Below are 19,336 nucleotides of genomic sequence, written 5' to 3'. Positions count from 1 at the left end.
CCAGAAACGTCAACGGCGCGACAACGTGGCAGCCGCAACAACGCTGTGAAACACGGCATTATAGTCAATCAGCCAATGCACACCAGTCGCAGTGCGGCCGCGTGTTAGACGCGTTCCAGAAGCGGCTCAACACGACGCACGAGAAAAGAACGGCAGAGTTTATTATTTGACGCGAGACGCAACCCTCCTGCGTCAATACTACTACCCGTAGCTAGGATCAGGCAGACCGGAAGTCACTCGTGTAAAAATACGGTGGATCCGGTCGATTTTCAAACTAATATGCAATCGTAACCCGCTTTTTGAGTCCATCAGATCTCTTGAGTGGTATATCGGGGCACAGTTGACTTGTCTTTGTTGATTTACTGCTGTCTTCTCTGCTATAATAATAACCAACACTGCCCCGTGTTAATACAAAACCCTCCTACCACAATAAAACAAGTAGGAACTAATATTCACATAGGAACTAAAGTTATACAACATAAAATATACAATATAAATGAATACTACATCACATTTGTAAAATATAAACACATAATAAAATAAATGATAGCCCATTTAAATAAAATAAATTGAAATGAGCTAAAACACATGTAATTAAATACAGATCCTGCTTACAAATTAAATTTATTAATTTCTGTGTGGCGCTTTAATTTGAGAAAATCCACCAAAAAAGCTTTTGTAAACCGTTCATAAGGGGGGGAAAAATGATTGCGTCATTTCATTTATAAAATACATGTTAAAATCTTTGTCATTTGGATTGCTTTTCTCTTTAGCACAGGACTTCTTTTTTCTTCTTTCTTTCAGAAAGAAAGCTGATCAATATGCGGGATCTGAAAGGCAAATCGTTGTTGGATTATCTTTAAATACCCGCTACTTTTTGAGCAGAATTCTAGCTTTGTATAGGCTAATGTTCCTATTGTTGAAAGCACAACCAGTAGTATTTATTAAGGATTTAGTGTAGGTTTTCAAGCTGTGGAACCAATTAATGGAATTAAAATGTATTCTTATGGGAGATTCCTGCTCAACAGACGACCATTTCGACTTACAAACAAGGTCCTGGAACAAATTAACTTTGTATGTAAAGGTACCACTGTATTAATAATCTATTTCATTCTGTTTAAGCATGTTGACTTTTTTCATTTACTCAAGCAAATATCCAAAGGAGTTTCTGGATATGACATTGTTTTGAATGCTGTAATGGCTTATTTTGACATTGTAGGGCTAATTAAAGCATTCAGTCAATACTTTTACAAATGTTATTTTTAAACCTTTATGATTCAGATTCATTAATGTTCCAACTAAATTTGGCAATGAAGGAAAGACAGGCCAAGTTAGGAACGGATTACATTTCCAACTGGACTTTATTGATTCCAAGTGTCCGTTTTGGGCTTTAATTGTATTCCTTAAGATTTGCCATATGTAGCTCCTATGAATTCCCAACATTTTTTGGCTCAATTTTCAATTTCTCTAATGTGATAACAAATTTTACCTGCGCCTTACATGTCTCATCTAAGTTATTTTTGTGTTATGTTGTCTATGTCCGCCATCAGTCCATTGATCCAGGCCAGCAGTTCACCTGGGAACACTCTAACCTGGAGGTGAACAAGCCCAAAAATCGTTACGCCAATGTCATTGCCTATGACCACTCCCGTGTCATCCTGGCACCCATTGATGGTAAGGCTTTTATCTTTTTAGTAAAAGCACACAGTCATTATTGGCAATTTGAAACTGCTCTAGGGTAAGTTAAAGACTTGTTCCTGTATAACTGGGTTCATGTTTTCAGAGCGTTTTTGTTTTTGTTTTGCTTTGTATACAACCAATCATTTGGTTTGGCAATCAACCTGAACTCTTAGTTAAGCGTGACACAGGAGTTTGTTTGCACCAGCCTATTAGCCAAGTAATCATCCACTCCCCTTCTAAACTATCCTCAGTACTGAAGCAAGAAAAAGTCTTCCTTTGACTCTCAAATCTCTCGAGACATTGTCAGATGTAGTCACCCTTCACTGGTGACATTGTTCATGTGTTGCAACACGAGAACAACTCCTGACTCCTTTCAGTGATGACAAAATCGCATCTCCTTACTTCTTTGTTTTTGTGCGAATTAAATGTTCCAAATAGATTTTCAACACCTCACAATTTTCGGTGCAAAACATAAAAACATTAAAAAAAATAAAAAAAAACAGCAGAGGGAGAAAAGGAAAAACAAATGCTTCATCCATAAATACATAAATTAATCAAGTCTGAAATTTCTATTTTACACCGCAGTGATTTTGCCATTAGTTGCAGCAGAATAACAATTCATGCACACCGCCTTTTCTCTGTTCATTTAGCCATGACTAAAACCAAGTCACCACTGTCAGATAGTGCAGTATCCATTTTAATGGTATTTGCATTGTTTTTTTATTTTTCCTCCTAATTTTAACTTTTTTTAATCATTATTATTTGTTGTTCTCTTCTCTTGTGTTCACTGGGTCTCTATCCCCTATCTCCTTCCTTCTCCTCGGTATATAATTCCTTCACTCCACCATGGGTCTTGTCCTCACCACGTCTCCTCTCGTTTAAACTCTTAAATTAGACCAGCCAAGTGTTTCATTGTTTGTCGCTTGAGTGCTGCGATGTCAGTCAAAGGGACGTGACTTTCAAACACAAAAAGCTCTATCCCGGCTTGCATTTAACCTGACAGGACTGTAAAAATCGTCTTCTCGTCCTGTGTGAGAGCATGAACCCCAAAGCAGCATCAACTTTGATTTTTACATGTGCAGATTAGAGCTTGGTGACAGATAAGCACAGTGCATGATCAAAAGACAGACTTACAGCTTACTGGTAACTTCGTGCTCTATTAGGAGCAACGCTGATGGAGTGATCTACTTGCTTTACCTTTGAAGTTTGCACTTTCTGCTCTTGAAACTTATAGTAACACGATGTCACTGAAAGAACTCAAGATCACAAGTGTACATCTCATCAATGGCATTAAGATGTTGCTTGTATAATGTACCTACTAGTATGTTCTTCTACCTCATGAGAAGATCAATTCATTGCAGCTAAGGATACCTCTACAGTAAACACTCAACGACTACGTAATAAGACGCTTCTGTTCAACTACTTGTTAACAAAAAATTCTAATCATCCATTCACATGTTAGCAACTTATTGCATCTAGGCATGTACAGATGGTCAAGGTGATCTGCTACTATTCAAACCAAACATAAGGATGGGGAAAAAGGTGATTTAGGTGACTGACCATTTTATGGTTGGTGGTGCCATGTGGACTGGTCTAACTATTTCAGAAATCTATCTGATCTACTGCAATTCTCACAACCATCTACAGGGTATACAAGGAATGGCCTGAAAAAAGAAAACATCCAGTGAGTAGCAGTTATGTGGTTGAAACTGCCTTGTTGGTGCCAGAGGTCAGAGGAAAATGGCCAGCCTGGTTCGAGAAAGGCAACCATAACTCAAATAACCACTTAAATAACCAAACAGCCGAAGTATGCAGAAGAGCATCACAGAACACGCAACACCTCGAAAAATGAGGTAGATGGGCTACAATTGCAGAAGACCTCCCTGGGTGCCACACCTCTCAGTTAAGAACAGGAAATTGACAGTATAATTCTCAAAGGCTCATCATAATTGGACAATAGAAGATTGGAAAATATTGCCCTGTTGGATTAGTCTCAATTTCTGCTGCAACATTCAAGTGGCTTAAACAACATGGACACACAGATCCATCCTGCCTTGTATTGTATAAAGGTTCAGGCTAGTGGTTGTGGTGTGCCATCTAGAACATACTGTAGAAAGAGAAAATGTTGGCATTTTATTTATATAACAATATAAAAAAATTCATGGCAATTGCATATGTAATATTTTTAATGTAGCCTGTTGTTGCCATAGAGACCATGAACCACTTACTGGAATGGTGTGTTGCCAGTGGAGCTGACTTTTTTTCTCCCCTCATTTTAATTATAAGTTGAAGAACAACGTTTTGTGTTCAATTTGTTGCCTTGTTTTTCCACAACTTTTAGCTATAATGTGGTAAAATAAACAAAAACAAAAAAACAAGCTGGAAGTCTGTTGACATTCATACTCCATGCATGCTCCACCAATGCCCTGATGAGTACACAGAGACCTGACATTTTAACTGAGACTGCCCCAAAAAAACATTTTTCTTCCCTTGAATAGAGTGTGTTCATGTCGAACACTATAAGCGAACCCGGCATAAATACAGGTCTAAAAAATTTTGGAAAATATCTGCTTCAGAAATAAAAATGACTAAATCATACTTACTCTGGTGGCATGGATTTGAAAATAAAAAGTGCTGGTGGCTAAAGTATTCAAGATATTTAATTTTAAAGTTTGACTACAAAGATACATTATTGTAGTTACAGTGGGGCAAATAAGTATTTAGTCAACCACTAAATGTGCAAGTTCTCCCACTTGAAAATATTACAGAGGCCTGTAATTGTCAACATGGGTAAACCTCAACCATGAGAGACAGAATGTGGGGGAAAAAAAACAGAAAATCACATTATTTGATTTTTAAAGAATTTATTTGCAAATCATGGTGGAAAATAAGTATTTGGTCAATACCAAAAGTTCATCTCAATACTTTGTTATGTACCCTTTGTTGGCAATAACAGAGGCCAAGCGTTTTCTGTAACTCTTCACAAGCTTTTCACACACTGTTGCTGGTATTTTGGCCAATTCCTCCATGCAGATCTCCTCTAGAGCAATGATGTTTTGGGGCTGTCGTTGGGCAACACAGACTTTCAACTCCCTCTACAGATTTTCTATGGGGTTGAGATCCGGAGACTGGGTAGGCAACTCCAGGACCTTGAAATGCTTCTTACGAAGCCACCCCTTTGTTGCCCTGGCTGTGTGTTTGGGATCATTGTCATGCTGAAAGACCCAGACACGTCTCATCTTCAATGCCCTTGCTGATGGAAGGAGATTTTCACTCAAAATCTCTCGATAGATGGCCCCATTCATTCTTTCCTTTACACAGATGAGCTGTCCTGGTCCCTTTGCAGAAAAACAGCCCGAAAGCATGATGTTTCCACCCCCATGCTTCAAAGTGGGTATGGTGTTCTTTGGATGCAATTCAGTATTCTTTCTCCTTCAAAGACGAGAACCTGTGTTTCTACCAAAAAGTTCTATTTTGGTTTCATCTGACCATAACACATTCTACCAGTCCTCTTCTGGATCATCCAAATGCTCTCTAGCGAACCGCAGACGGGCTTAGACGTGTACTGGCTTCAGCAGGGTGACACGTCTGGCAGTGCAGGATTTGAGTCCCTGGTGGCGGATTGTGTTACTGATAGTAGCCTTTGTTACTGTGGTCCCAGCTCTCTGTAGGTCATTCAGTAGGTCCCCCTGTGTGGTTCTGGGATTTCTGCTCACCGTTCTTTTTATCATTTTGACGCCGCGGGGTGAGATCTTCCATGGAGCCCCAGATCGAGGGAGATTATCAGTGGTCTTGTATGTCTTCCATTTTCTAATAATTGCTCCAACAGTTCATTTCTTTACACCAAGCGTTTTACCTTTTGCAGATTCAGTCTTCCCAGCGTGGTGCAGGTCTACAATTTTGTCTCTGGTATCCTTCGACAGCTCTTTGGTCTTGGCCATAGTGGAGTTTGGAGTGTGACTCACTGAGGTTGTGGACAGGTGTCTTTTATACCGATACTGAGTTAAAACAGGTGCCATTAATACAGGTAATGAGTGGAGGCTCGTTAGACCTCGTTAGAAGATGTTAGACCTCTTTGACAGCCAGAAATCTTGCTTGTTTGTAGGTGACCAAATACTTATTTTTCACTCTAATTTGGAAATAGTCTTTAAAAATCAAACAATGTGATTTTCTGTTTTTTTTCCACATTCTGTCTCTAATGGTTGAGGTTTACCCATGTTGACAATTACAGGCTTCTCTAATCTTTTCAAGTAGGAGAACTTGCACAATTAGTGGTTGACTAAATACTTATTTTCCCCACTGTATGTTATCAGTTTTACAAGTTGCTACTTTTGACATGAGATGGATATACTGTATCACTGTGTACCAATGCTTATAAAATGTGTCATGCATTTTTTAAGCATTTTGTCCACTTCCAAAACGCCAGAATTTATGCAATACATTAAAAACAGCATATTATGTCAAACCTCTTATCTACACGATTATATTCTGAAATGGTTGACATTTTTTAGGTAGATATATTTAACCAGAAAAAAAACATTTCCATTTCAATTTATACCCATTTTCACCTAAATTTCTTGGATTTTTACATTTCGGCCGGATACTATATCTCAAAAACTGTAGCCAATTGACATTTTTGACCTCATTTTTTGTGACCTAAATTTAGTAAAGGCTCACTAATTTTATCCAGGAACATTTTGCTTGTAGAGAAGTGTAAGAAGAGACCAGCTTCCAGCATAGCCCCAACTCCAGTGCAACTCAAACAAGCATGCACGCCATGCACAAGCTTAGCCAAGGCTACAGTCTCGCTTTAGGCCGGAGGTGGCAGTTGCGAGGAACAACAACAACAAAAAAAGACACTCCAAATAGTACCTTTGAATTGAACTACAAAATCGTACGACCCTAAGGATGAGCGGCATAGAAATAGGATGGATGGATGTCGACTGATACTCTGAACAGCATGGATGAAGATTGCATGCACTCAACCAACCTTCGAGCATAAGGCATAAGTTTTTAGGTAGCTTTTGAGAAATACATCCCACCTTTGGTTGGGCTCCACATTACATGATGGATGGGGCACAATAAACTTAAAAGTGACCATGCAGGGCATTCCAAACCCCACATTTTTTCATGCATTAAATAGATTAAAATAAATTGTACCTGGTTGTTTGTAATGGATGCAAACTAACTAATGGATGCAATATAACCTTTAAAGACTTTTCCTTCAGAGATGTTTAAACCTGAGAGTGTAGATGAAAAAAGTACCGTAATTGTATTGTCACACGATGCTCAAACAAAATTATCTAAATCGAAAATAAAATAATGACAAAAAGTGAAACGTACCCCACTTTATCCTTGCATTTTTGCTGTGCTCTGTAGGGATTACAGGTAGTGACTACATCAATGCCAACTACATCGATGGCTATAGGAAGCAGAATGCATACATTGCCACCCAGGGTCCTTTACCAGAAACATTTGGAGACTTCTGGAGGATGGTGTGGGAGCAGAGAGCTGCCACAGTGGTGATGATGACCAAACTGGAGGAGAAGTCACGGGTAAGTCTGCTCAAGTGCATGTAACATTTGTTTTTCACACTGCGGCTTGCCCCTAGTGACTGCAGTAGCCTTTTTAAAATGCTGTTTCAAGATATACATCCAAATCAAATCACTGATTCATGAAGCCAAGGTACAAAATGTGAAAAATGGCAAACGCTCTCCTGTGATTTCCCAGTTGCAAACTAAAACTTCATTGGCAGGTAATCAGAAATCATTTTGTTGAGATGGCTTACTTTCAGAGAAAAGTTGCACAAATTGCATTTGTGAAATTACAATGAGGCGGTGCATGCAGCACAGTAACAGAGTTGCTGCACCTCACAAATGGTTTAGCTGCTCACATCAGAAAGGTTGGGCAAAATTCAAGGGGGACTGAAAAAAGGTATAGCACAAACATAGTGTAGAGTTGGTCTCCCCTTCGCAACTATAGTTCCCTGAACTTCCAGTTCCCTGGTAATAATTTCTGTGATTCTTTGCAAATTTCTGTCCATTCATTAATCTTAACCTTAAATGTAAGATAGCTTCCTATAAACAATAAGAATATGCGGTGCGCTTAAAATAAATAGTTTACCTTTACATTCTTTGGAGAGGACAAAGATATCAAAGGGTTGTTTGAACTCTTGCCCTAAGAATAGCACGACAGGTGCTTTTTCCAGAAGCTATAAGCTTTAATCAATGAATTGCACTTTAACATTTGTTCATTATCGTTTAACACTGTTGCTGTTATTGTTTTCGTGTATTTTATTTGTTGTAGTCAATGTTCCCATTAAGCTGCGCGCATGCGCAATCGCGCACTGCTTGCACACACTCAGCGCACAAGAAAATCTATGAAGCGCAGAAAAATAAAATACAACAGAAACTTATTGTAGCACAAAGAGAACTATTTTCTGTTAGCGCCGCAATGGTATGTCAGCACGACACTCCTATAGGTGCATTCGATACGGCAACACGACACTCCGATTGGTGCTTTCGATAGGGCACCGCGACGCCCCCATTGGTGCTTTCCGTACGGCAACGCGATGCTCCCATTTGTGCTTTCGATACGGCAACGCGACGCTCCCATTGGTGCTTTCGATACGGCAACGCGACTCTCCTATTGGTGGAGAAAAGTGAGTTTGACTCCTCTGCTGATTTACTGAAGCATTCCGCTGCCAATCTTTGCAAGCGCTACAGTATTAATTAAGATCTAATTTTAGAACTAATCTAGTTAATTAGACCAACAAAATTGTTTTCTGTACCATTTTGCAACGTAACTCAATAAGCGACAGATGTCTAGAAAAATGCTTTCAAATTATGTTTTGAACAATATTAATTCTTGAATTAAGAGTGTCTCTGACCTTTCATGGATTTTTAAAGATTAAATATACTAATTTATTGCTTAAAATATGCCTTTTAAGCTAATTTTCCGCTAGCTATTTTTGTTATTTGAAGAAATCTGAGTAAAAATATACTTGAAGCACTGACAGATAATTTCACTTATTTCTTGTAGATTTACACAGAAAACGAGGGAATTTAACTAGTTTTAAGGAGGTGTGTTTTTCCAGTGTAGCTGCTCACACACAGAGAATAGGAATCTTGAGTGTCCTTATTGTCTGAACGGTTTTAATGTGGGAGTTATACAGTGTGATACTTTGTGATTGTTCATTATGTTTTATATATTAACTCACCCATGCCACAAATGGCCCTTACCCAGGCTAAAGCAGGACTCTCACATATAGCATCGTACACATCTCATGAACATGATCTTGGTCTTTATCATTTTAAGTGGGCCAAATCAATTATACTGTATTAAAAGTAAACTACCGTAATTTCCCGATTATAAGGCGCACCCGTGTATAATGCGCACCCCAAATTTACTTGTAAAATCTACGGGAAATTATTGTACCCGTTTATAACGCGCACCCTAATTTTAGCACCAATAAATAGAAGAATACAAGAAAACAGAGCTCGTGTACAGATACAGAAATGGCATTTTACTGAGTGGTGAAACACAGCACAAGCATAGCACATTGGTAGTTCAAAACATTACCATAAACCGACAATATTTACGGTAATAATATGATTTGACAACTTCTCCAACTTACCAGAATCTAGGAGAAAACAAAACAGATGTGACTTTTCTTTTAAAGGCTGCTGTATAACTTGCTCGTTTCATCATGATGAATAAATGTTTCTTCCATGGATTGATACGGTAAAATGAAAGTGAGAACGTAAGTGGGAAATCCGTGAGAGCTCATCGCTGTCGACACGACAGTAACAATGGGAACTATTGTTATTTGGGTTTGAGTTTCCCGAGGGACAGATATAGTTGACGGACACAGGAAGTCTGTGTGCTTACGTTTGTTATGGTCCGAGTTGCGGAGCTGCAATAAACGTTGACTCAAATGAGTTCAAGAAACTAAATTCTGTGCTTTAATTCAACACAGACGAAATCATTCGGCCGATTAGAGTGAAGTATTACCGAAACAAAATGGTGACGTCACGTACCGTAATGGTCGGCAACTGATCGCCGCATACGTTTTTTCAACACAACGTGACCGTGTCAATAAAATAAAATCAGTTCACAGGTTCATATGTATGTATAATATATATATTTATTAGGGCTGTCAAAATCAACGCGTTAACGCGCGGTAATTAATTTTTTTAATTAATCACGTTAAAATATTTGACACAATTAACGCACATGTCCCGCTCAGACAGTATTCTGCCTTTTGGTAAGTTTTACAGCAAGGCTTTTTGTGCTGTCTAACAGCGAACTCTTGTGGTCGCTTTGCGACATGGTTTATTGTTTTCTTGCCAGTTTAATATGGCTGCACGACGTCTCGGGCTGAAGCCTACGTTGTAATGTTGTGCTTATATGATCCTTGGACAAGGTTTGTCCGTAAGTATGGTTGTTGTAAAGAATGTACATATTATGTTAGTAAGCGAATATTATATTTTTTGTATTAGACGCTTTTTGTTTATGTTTAGTGAACCTGTATAGCGTGCTAAGCTAACGTTGTTGCTAATGCAATGCTTGTGTACTTTTTTTTGTACTTTTACGACGGTCTAAAGAGGACAATGGTTTGAGGCTATTTTATTAATAAAACAGATGAAAAAGGAAGAAGTCTGATTATTAAGGCATCGTTCACTAGCTGTCTAGCTTTGGAAAAAGTAGACGCTTCGGAGTGAGGACAGCATAGACAGATTTAAATGACAGTAGAGTGAAATGCCCACTACAGTCCTTATGTACCATATGTTGAATGTATATATCCATCTTGTGTCTTATCTCTCCATTCCAACAATTTATTTTACAGAATATATATATAATTTACAGAAAAATGTGGCATATTTTATAGATGGTTTGAATTGCGATTAATTGCGATTAATTACGATTAATTAATTTTTAATCTGTAATTAACTCGATTAAAAATGTTAATCGTTTGACAGCCCTAATATTTATATATATATATATATACATATATATATATATATATATATTTCTGTCTCCATCCATGTACCCGTTTATAATGCGCACCATGATTTTACAAGTTGATTTTGGGGAAAAAAAGTGCACGTTATATTCGGGAAATTACGGTAATTAAAATTCCTACTGTAATTTCGTTCTTTTATTAAGCCATGTAACTTGCGATGATCCAAGGTTTTGCAAAGGCGTGTTACTGGTGTGTGGCTTCCGTGTACACATCGGATGTAGCTCACCGTGGTCCGCAGTGTGCTCAGAGAGCTTGTGTGTCTACTCAGACACATGTATAATTAGAGGGAACATTGGTTGTAGTATCCCTTTTAATTTTTTTTTTTTTGCCATTGACAATAAATGCATTGAATTCTATTCAAAATGAAAAGCAGTGTGCGAGCTAACTTAATTTTGTCACAACAAGTGGACTTGTATGTCAAAAATACAAACATGACTTCATCCCGTCAAGCTAAACTAGTGTCAACATCAAGACTCACTTACCTCGGGTGTCTCCACTTCATCTTGCTTCCCCTCAGTTGTTTACCTGTGCACCATCCTGACAGGCGCTGTCCTCCACTGTCAGACATGATCAGGACATGTGGCCGCTAGAAACTCAGTGTCAGTTTGAGCAGGAAATGGGAGAGAAGATGTCTTCCAGGGTGTCAAACCATACTGAATGAATCTGAATGAGATGCACGGAAATAGGTGGCAGGTGTTTTTGCAGGTTTACTGCACAAGTCCAAGAAGCCAAGTTTTCAAGCAGACGTTGATTTTTAAAATATAGTACAGCATGCTGATGCACTTACCAGTTTCCTACGCTTTAAAGCAAAATATAAGCTGCAAATGGGAATTGTGGGCAAAAAAGCCAGCCTGTGTTGTGTGTATGTTTATTGTACATTTCTCAGCTCTGAAATGGAGAGAAACTCTCTGAATTCCTATCAGCTCATGCTTTTTTAATCCAAATGGTACTGTTAGAGTTGTCAAATATAATGTGCATCATCGTTCATGTACTTCTGACATCTAGCATATTGTTACTATTTTACCTTTTTAAGCTTACTAATTATTTTTTACAAGATGCAATTTTGAGGGGGTTTGTTTATCATGTTTTGTTTTTCCTATCCCTTTTTCACAGATAAAATGTGACCAGTACTGGCCCAGTCGTGGCACAGAAACCTATGGTATGACCCAAGTGACTCTGCTGGACACGATAGAATTGGCCACTTTTTGTGTACGCACCTTCTCTTTGCACAAGGTAAAGTCAATTTTTAGTAATTGCTTAGACACATTTAAAAGCACGACAATGCAACATACACACAAAATACGTGCTTTGTTTGTAATCATTTATTTATATGAATGTTTTTTTTAGGCGTTCAGGCATTAGCCTCCAATTGTTCAAGCCACACTAACCTCAATGCATCATCTATTATTGTGTGACTGCCAAATTGGAGCACTTAGGTAAAGTGAGCTGAAGAGAAACTCAATAAACATAATTGGCAGATTGCTGAAGCTCACACACAAACACAGGCAGACAAAGGTTTGAACGCAAAGGAAATGAAAATATTCACAATATGAAGGTTTTGCTCATGTAAGCATGGTTTGCATGCAGGCCCATTTTCATCGAGCTTCTCAAAATCACTTTAACTCACCTAACAACACCTAATGTGTGATGCATTTGGGCCTTTATTGCGCACATTTAAATTCGCTGCGTATTTGCTGCATTATGTCGCAGTTGAGTGGTGTATATGTCACCACATCTAAACAGACTAAAAATCTAGTTTTATGTTTTAAAATGTGGGTCCATATCGATGGTAATATACCATATGCTTCATATCCATGTGTTGTTCTATACACACTGGAAATTGATATGTAACAGGATAATAATTTTATAATAACTGTGTCATTAATGTTAATCAACAATAATAATGTACTATTTGAATTATGATAACTTTTGTGTCAAATTGGGGCATAACATTTATTAACAAAGGATTACATGTATAAAATTAGATTTCCTTATAATGTATTTTAAGGACTTGACTACTTTTGCCTTTTTGATCATGAAAAATTTAAACAGGAAACAAAATCTATTTGACAGATTTTCTGCTCCTGTACAAATTGAAATATGTGTAGCTACAGTACAGAACAGTGTATATACACACATTTCTGACTGTTTCCATTGAATCATATTTGCCAAGCTGAATTGAAGATGTATTTTCCATTTTCTGTTGCATCAATTGACTGCATACAATTTTGGGTCGCTGATGTCAAATCTACCATCAGCTCTGTATACTTTAGTTTTCATTAATTCAGCATATTTAATATTTTTTTGTATTAGTAGTATTTGTACAGATTCTTCATTTACAGCATTTTTTTTTAAAGCTTTCAGAAAAAAAGAACAAAGTGCACATTTCGACTGAGTAAAAAATTACAATGTGCGTGATTAAAAGAAACTGCACTTTCTGAATGGACAAGCTAACAATGAAACCTGGACTGAAAAATAATTCACTGATGACGTGACTAAAATTCGTACAATTAGGCAATTATCTTTTAACCTTCGCACATTTTCGACTGAAATACACTTGAAAAGGCAAAAAGGCATGAAGAGAGATCAAATTTAGGTTTGATTAAAGAAGACAGCGCAAGTGCTATTTGCAATGTCATGCTCACATTATCATACAGAGTGACCTTGCTTTAATTGGTTCTGCACAAAGATGTATGGCAGAGAACCTGAGCTCATTTCATCCCACTGCTTGGTGTAGAAAAAAACTGACATTGCAGGATTTGTGCATTCGGGTAGTAAAGGGTGGCAGCAGATTTACAATCAAGCACACAAGCTTAAAAGCAATGACCTTGGTTGAAATCCATACATATGTGTTTCCAGAAGGCATGCAAAAATGTCTCGTTACAAGTAACAGCTGATAGCTCAAGCTATTGCTGGCAGTTTTAGCAATAAAATCAGGGTGTGTCCAAAGAAAATCCAATAAAAATAAGAACTAGGCCAGTTTGCTTTTAATTACCACACTCATTTATTCATTCATTCAGCAAGGGGGAAAAAAACTGTCAGGAAAGCAGAAAGGCTGAATTGATATGCAAACAGTATCTCCATTAGAGGAGGACAGAATGATAAAGGGATTTCTCTTCTCTGTACTTTGTTACATATCTTTCTCCGGATGAGTTATTTTTTCAAAATATTCAACGTCTTACAAAAATCTATAGATCTCGCACCCTATTATAGTAGCTAAAAGGCAGAGGTGGGCAAACCGGTCCTCGAGGGCCGCAGTGGGTCCTGGTCTTTGTTCCAACTGACCCAGCACAGATAGTTTAACCAATGCGGTTTCAGCAGAAATGCAAAGCACCTGACTGCAATCGACTGATTGCACTTGTAAAACAGCAGATTGGTGAGAAGGTGTCGTCTTAATGGGTTGCAACAAAAACCCGCACCCACTGCAGCCCTTTTTGGAATAGTTTGCCCACACCTGCTATAAGGTGAACAAAATTAATGAATGCTGAAAATGTGTATAGCGGAAAAGTCTTTGTCAGTTAGAGCAAGCTCAAGAATCATATTAATTGAATGCAAATTATTATTTTTTTTAAATCACTGTTGATATGACTAAAATTCACGAAATTAAAATTGTTTGATAATTTCAATCAGTGTTGAACAAATACTGTACAAGTACTCCATATGGATAAATATTGACTCTGTTTGGAAAAAGTTAGCTTGCATTATTTAACAACATAACTGTCTTTGTTTTATTTAGAATGGATCCAGTGAGAAACGTGAAGTTCGTCAGTTCCAGTTCACAGCGTGGCCTGACCACGGTGTGCCGGAATACCCCACCCCATTCTTGGCCTTCCTACGTAGGGTCAAGACATGTAACCCACCTGATGCTGGACCAATCATCGCCCACTGCAGGTCAGTCGCTGCAAGTCTGCAAGATGTTTAATGGTTTTCTTTTAGAATAATATAAATCTGTATGTGAAGGCTTGAGAGGCTTACAGGGTAGCATTAACCCAAGCAGCTGGTAGCAGCTGAATCGGCACTAAAAAGTAAAGTATTAGACATTTTTTTCATAATTTAAAACGTTTCATGACAGAGTCTGATTATAACAAGTTTGTGACATGCTTTTTACAAAAATGCTCAAGAACTGTATGAACAAAATTGTTTCTAAAAAGAAAAAAGTGAATTGTGAATTTTTAAAAACTTTGAAAGTATTTTAAATAGTAGAGCTGGGAATTACTCTTTTCACCAAACTATCAACAAAAAATTAATAAAAGCCCAATTCATAATTTGTTACATTTGGAAATGCAATGATGGCAATGATGTGAGTCAGCAAGTATTACGAAAAACACTTACAGTACATACTAGTACATTTTGTCATAGACAATACATTTACTGTTAATTCTTTTGGGTAGTTGAAAACTGCAAAGAACACACAGTGCATAACATTACGATTGTTTACACCAGCAAATCAAATATTGACCAGTGGGGGGGGGGGGGGAACTGCATACAGGATCTCCCGTATAGAGCTTCATACATAAAATAGTAGTACAGAGAAACCTTTCTCATGCTTTCTTATAAGATGCAGATATTTTCTCTCTGTCTTGTGATCACATCGTTCTATCAAAGAACCACTTTTATTCTGCTCCCATTCTCTCTGTCTGTTTCTCTATGCTGTCAAAAAGACTCACTCTAATCCGATCCCTTTTTCTTCCCATTTTTTTAGCCTGTAGCCCTTAACAAATTATAGTTCTCAAAAAGGCTTATTCAAAGCTGTCTTTTTCATCAAGATTAGAAGACCCCAATCAGTCCAAAGCATTAAACTATAAAACTGAAGCTTGTTATTCTCTCTATGTACAGTCTACGTTACTGTTCTTAATGCATAGCGAGACAGCCATCTGCCTTGTACACTACGTTTGAGAAACTGAGAAATTATGTCATTATGGGATTGGTATGAGAGAACGTTTACTTACACCATCACATTTAAAAAATGTGAATAATGGAGTTTCTAAAGAAAAACTTAATTAGTTTTTTGCTTGGACTTCATAATATACTGACGGGGCGCGGGGCCGATTCATAGCTGTCCGTCAAAGCTGACCGAGTGGAAGCACAAAGAGCTTTTTCCGTTGAAAATTCTTCTGAATAAATGCTTAAATCCCTGAAATCTTTCTAGATATGGACGTAAAACAGTCTGGATTCTTGGGTAAAAGCAAAAAACTGGGCATTAGCATTTATTTTACGTAAATATTGCAAATTATAACGCCAATGTTGTAGTGGCTAATTTCTCCAATTGTTTTTTTTTTCACAACGTTTCAAAATGCATGCATGGTACGAAAAATACAATAATTACCATGAATCCTCGAACAAATCACTCCTGGGACAATCCTTCCTGTTTGTATGCGGTACAGCTTTCGTTCAGCTTTTCAACCTAAATCCAGCGTGAGATCGTTGCGTGTGTGTGTTTGAGAATAACTCCTCTTGAGTCTGGGTGTGGGCAGGCCCCCTACTTGAAGGAGTGGCGCAGTATCTGAGGATTGTGACCCGTCAATATAATTATGAAGTCTATAGTCAGGGGTGCACATAAGTGGTCCGCATGCGCGCATGCGTACTGGACGTAGACAAACGCGCTGGCCCTCAACGGCTTCCATACGCTTTTGCGTACCGATGGCTGACCACTGTATTTGCGGCGGACACGAGAAAATAACTTCTCAAAATGTCGAAGAGGCAGGCCACACTGAGTAATTACTTCCGTGTTCCCCCACCCCCGTCAAAAGACAGACAGACGACAGAGACGTCACCGGAGCTACCGAAAAAAGGACTTTTGCTGAAAAGTGGCTAGAAGTAAATGATGCTCGCACGGAAATGCGGTACAAAATGTGCCGTGAGAATCCCAATGTCGCCGATAAGAGCAGCGCATTTTATGTAGGGTCAAAGAATTTCAGCCATCCAAACTTTGAAAAGCACGAAAAAACAAAGAGCATGTGGCAATTAAGCAAACTATCAATGTCAGACAGCACCGTACTCGCCCTATGGACAAGTGGCGGAATAAAGGTAATGAAAACAGCGCCATGCACTGACAAACGTGTTTTTGCTCGCATTTTACAAAGCTAAACATGCACGTTCAATGAGGTCTTATGAGGAGGACATCCCACTTTTAAAAAGGCTTGGAGTTAATGTGGGAGCCGCATAATGCCCTTTATTTTGAATTGGTGCGTTTATGTTTATTTCTTTACATTTCACTTCAAAGTAATGGCAATTTTGTTGTGCCACTTGATGTTAATCAGGCATTAATTGTTAATATAATTAATTAAAGTTAATTGGCTCTAAGTAAAGCTTGTCATAAATTTATCGCATTAGGCGGGTCGGCTCTCAAGCTCAATGAGGACCAAGTCACATCTCCAGGTCCTCCTCTGAGAACCTGGGCAAAAAAATTATGTGCACCCCTGTCTATAGTTCTTTGTAGCATAGTCAGTTTGTTTTATTTATTTATTTTATTTGTATTAAAATTAGTGCTGTCAAATGATTTAAATTTTTAATCGAGTAAATCACAGCATAAAAATTAATTCATCGTAATTAATTGTAATTCAAACCATCTCTAAAATATGCCATATTTTTCTGTAAATTATTGTCGGAATTGAAAGATAAAACACAAAACGGATATACATTCAACATGCTGTACATAAGTATTGTATTTGTTTATTATAACGATAAATCCACAAGATGGCATTAACATAATTAACATTTTTTCTGTTAAAGGGATCCACGGATAGAAAGACTTGTGTTCTTAAAAGATAAATATTAGTACAAGTTATAGTAATTTTATATTAAAACCCCTCTTAATGTTTTTGTTTTAATAAAACTTGTAAAATTTTCAATCAAAAAATTGTTGATGTCACCGAATGGTGAATGTCACATGGGCTCCCTGCCGTTCTTCCATAGTGTCTTTAACCACGTAAGAAATACGCCACAAGCTGTCAATGGCGAGTTTTAAATTACTTAGAAATCAAGCCAGTGAGTGCCTTTTGTCCCTCGACTGACGCTGTAGTTCCGTTTCCATTGTACTTCACGGTCATTTGAGTGCTGGCTTCACAACATACGAGACCTCCGATAATTTGTTATTTGTTTATGATATTGTGACTAAATATTGCCATCCAGTGTATTTCTTGAGGTAAACGATTGAAGCGCTTTTCATTTTGTGAACATTATTTTTTTGAGGGATTGGAATATTATTTTTGTTGTGATTTCTTTAAATGATACTTATGTTTGTTGTGAAGGAGTTCCCGAAGTTTGTGCTAATAAACGGCGCGGTCCAATGAACGCCTGTGTCCACTCACCTTTCTCTGCCTCTTAGCTCTCAATGTGCAAAAAACGGCGTCATTGTAATCAGAGATAATGCATGAGCGGGTCATTCCGCGCATGCGTTAAATGCCTCAAATATTTTAAAGTGATTAATCTACAAAATTAATTACCGCCCATTAGCGCGATAAATTTGACAGCACTAATTAAAATTAAAACCGCAAAACAGTTTTCTTTGTACAGCAACGATACAATGATAAGGTGTACTCTGTTATGTATAACTGGACAACAACTGGAATTGAACTACTTATAATTGTAATTTTAATATTTTCTATGTTATATTGCTTTTGAGTCATAGTTTTCTTTACTGATTTTGAAGTTGCTTTAATTTCCATTTGTTTCCACTTAACACCAATTGCTCATGTTACCTGTTACTTTTGTAGTATAGAATTAATAGTATTTACCTGGGCAATACAGAAACTTGTACTCAACAAATACATATTTCTTCATTGCACAAGTGGCATTATATTAAAAAATGTTCATTTACCTCCGCCAATTGAGTGTAAATAAGCAAGCAGAGGCTATGAATTTGGTTCTGTATGTCTGTTTTTTGTTTGTCTGTTTATGTTTAATATAACTCAAGAACGAATAAAGGGATTATTATCAAATTTGCAGTATGTATTCGTAATATGAAACGGAAGAGTGATTTAACTTTGGGGAAGTGAAGTTAAAGGTCACAGAGGCGAGAAAAGGAATTTCTGGCAGAGCTCTGCTCCCTCAGTGTGCTCGTCTAGTTTATTGTTGTCCTTATTATTTAACGCAATAAAGAAATAAAAATCAGTATTTTTCTTCCCTCCTCTTTACAGTGCTGGGGTTGGTCGGACGGGTTGTTTCATTGTCATTGACGCCATGCTCGAGCGAATCAAGCACGAGAAGACTGTAGACATTTATGGCCATGTGACACTGATGCGCTCACAGCGGAACTACATGGTGCAAACAGAGGACCAGTACAGCTTCATTCATGATGCATTGCTAGAAGCAGTGGCTTGTGGAAACACCGAGGTGGCTGCCCGCAGCCTGTACTCATACATCCAGAAGCTGGCCCAGGTAGAGAGTGGCGAACACGTCACTGGAATGGAGCTTGAATTCAAGGTACGAGAACCTTATTCATGTTCATTGTCCTTGAGGGGAAGTTGAAGTTTCTATTATATAGCAACTGTGTATACACGTTAGTGCTTCACCATCAACACAATACTGTGGGAAGTGATGAAAATGCAATGTCAACAAACGCGTACATTCCAGATCAACTGAATTCAATCACAGACAACTGGCTGCTAAAATGTGTAACACTGGAAGTTC

General features: G+C 37.9%; 1 protein-coding gene across 14 annotated transcripts in view; it reads left to right on the top strand.

Annotated features, from left to right (window-relative positions):
- The window catches only part of ptprsa (protein tyrosine phosphatase receptor type Sa), a 374,739-nt gene that overhangs the window by 337,252 nt on the left and 18,151 nt on the right, over positions 1-19,336 (top strand). For all 14 annotated transcript variants that reach the window (XM_057840793.1, XM_057840795.1, XM_057840789.1 and 11 more), the window contains 5 exons: positions 1,551-1,674; positions 7,060-7,235; positions 11,819-11,938; positions 14,442-14,596; positions 18,844-19,129. In XM_057840793.1, the coding sequence (XP_057696776.1) occupies positions 1,551-1,674; positions 7,060-7,235; positions 11,819-11,938; positions 14,442-14,596; positions 18,844-19,129 (861 nt within the window). The remainder of the gene's footprint in view (positions 1-1,550; positions 1,675-7,059; positions 7,236-11,818; positions 11,939-14,441; positions 14,597-18,843; positions 19,130-19,336) is intronic.

The sequence above is a fragment of the Corythoichthys intestinalis genome, chromosome 7, assembly GCF_030265065.1.
Source record: "Corythoichthys intestinalis isolate RoL2023-P3 chromosome 7, ASM3026506v1, whole genome shotgun sequence".
NCBI lineage: Eukaryota > Metazoa > Chordata > Actinopteri > Syngnathiformes > Syngnathidae > Corythoichthys > Corythoichthys intestinalis.
Note: the sequence above shows the minus strand (reverse complement) of the source record. Positions and strands in the feature narration are given on the sequence as shown.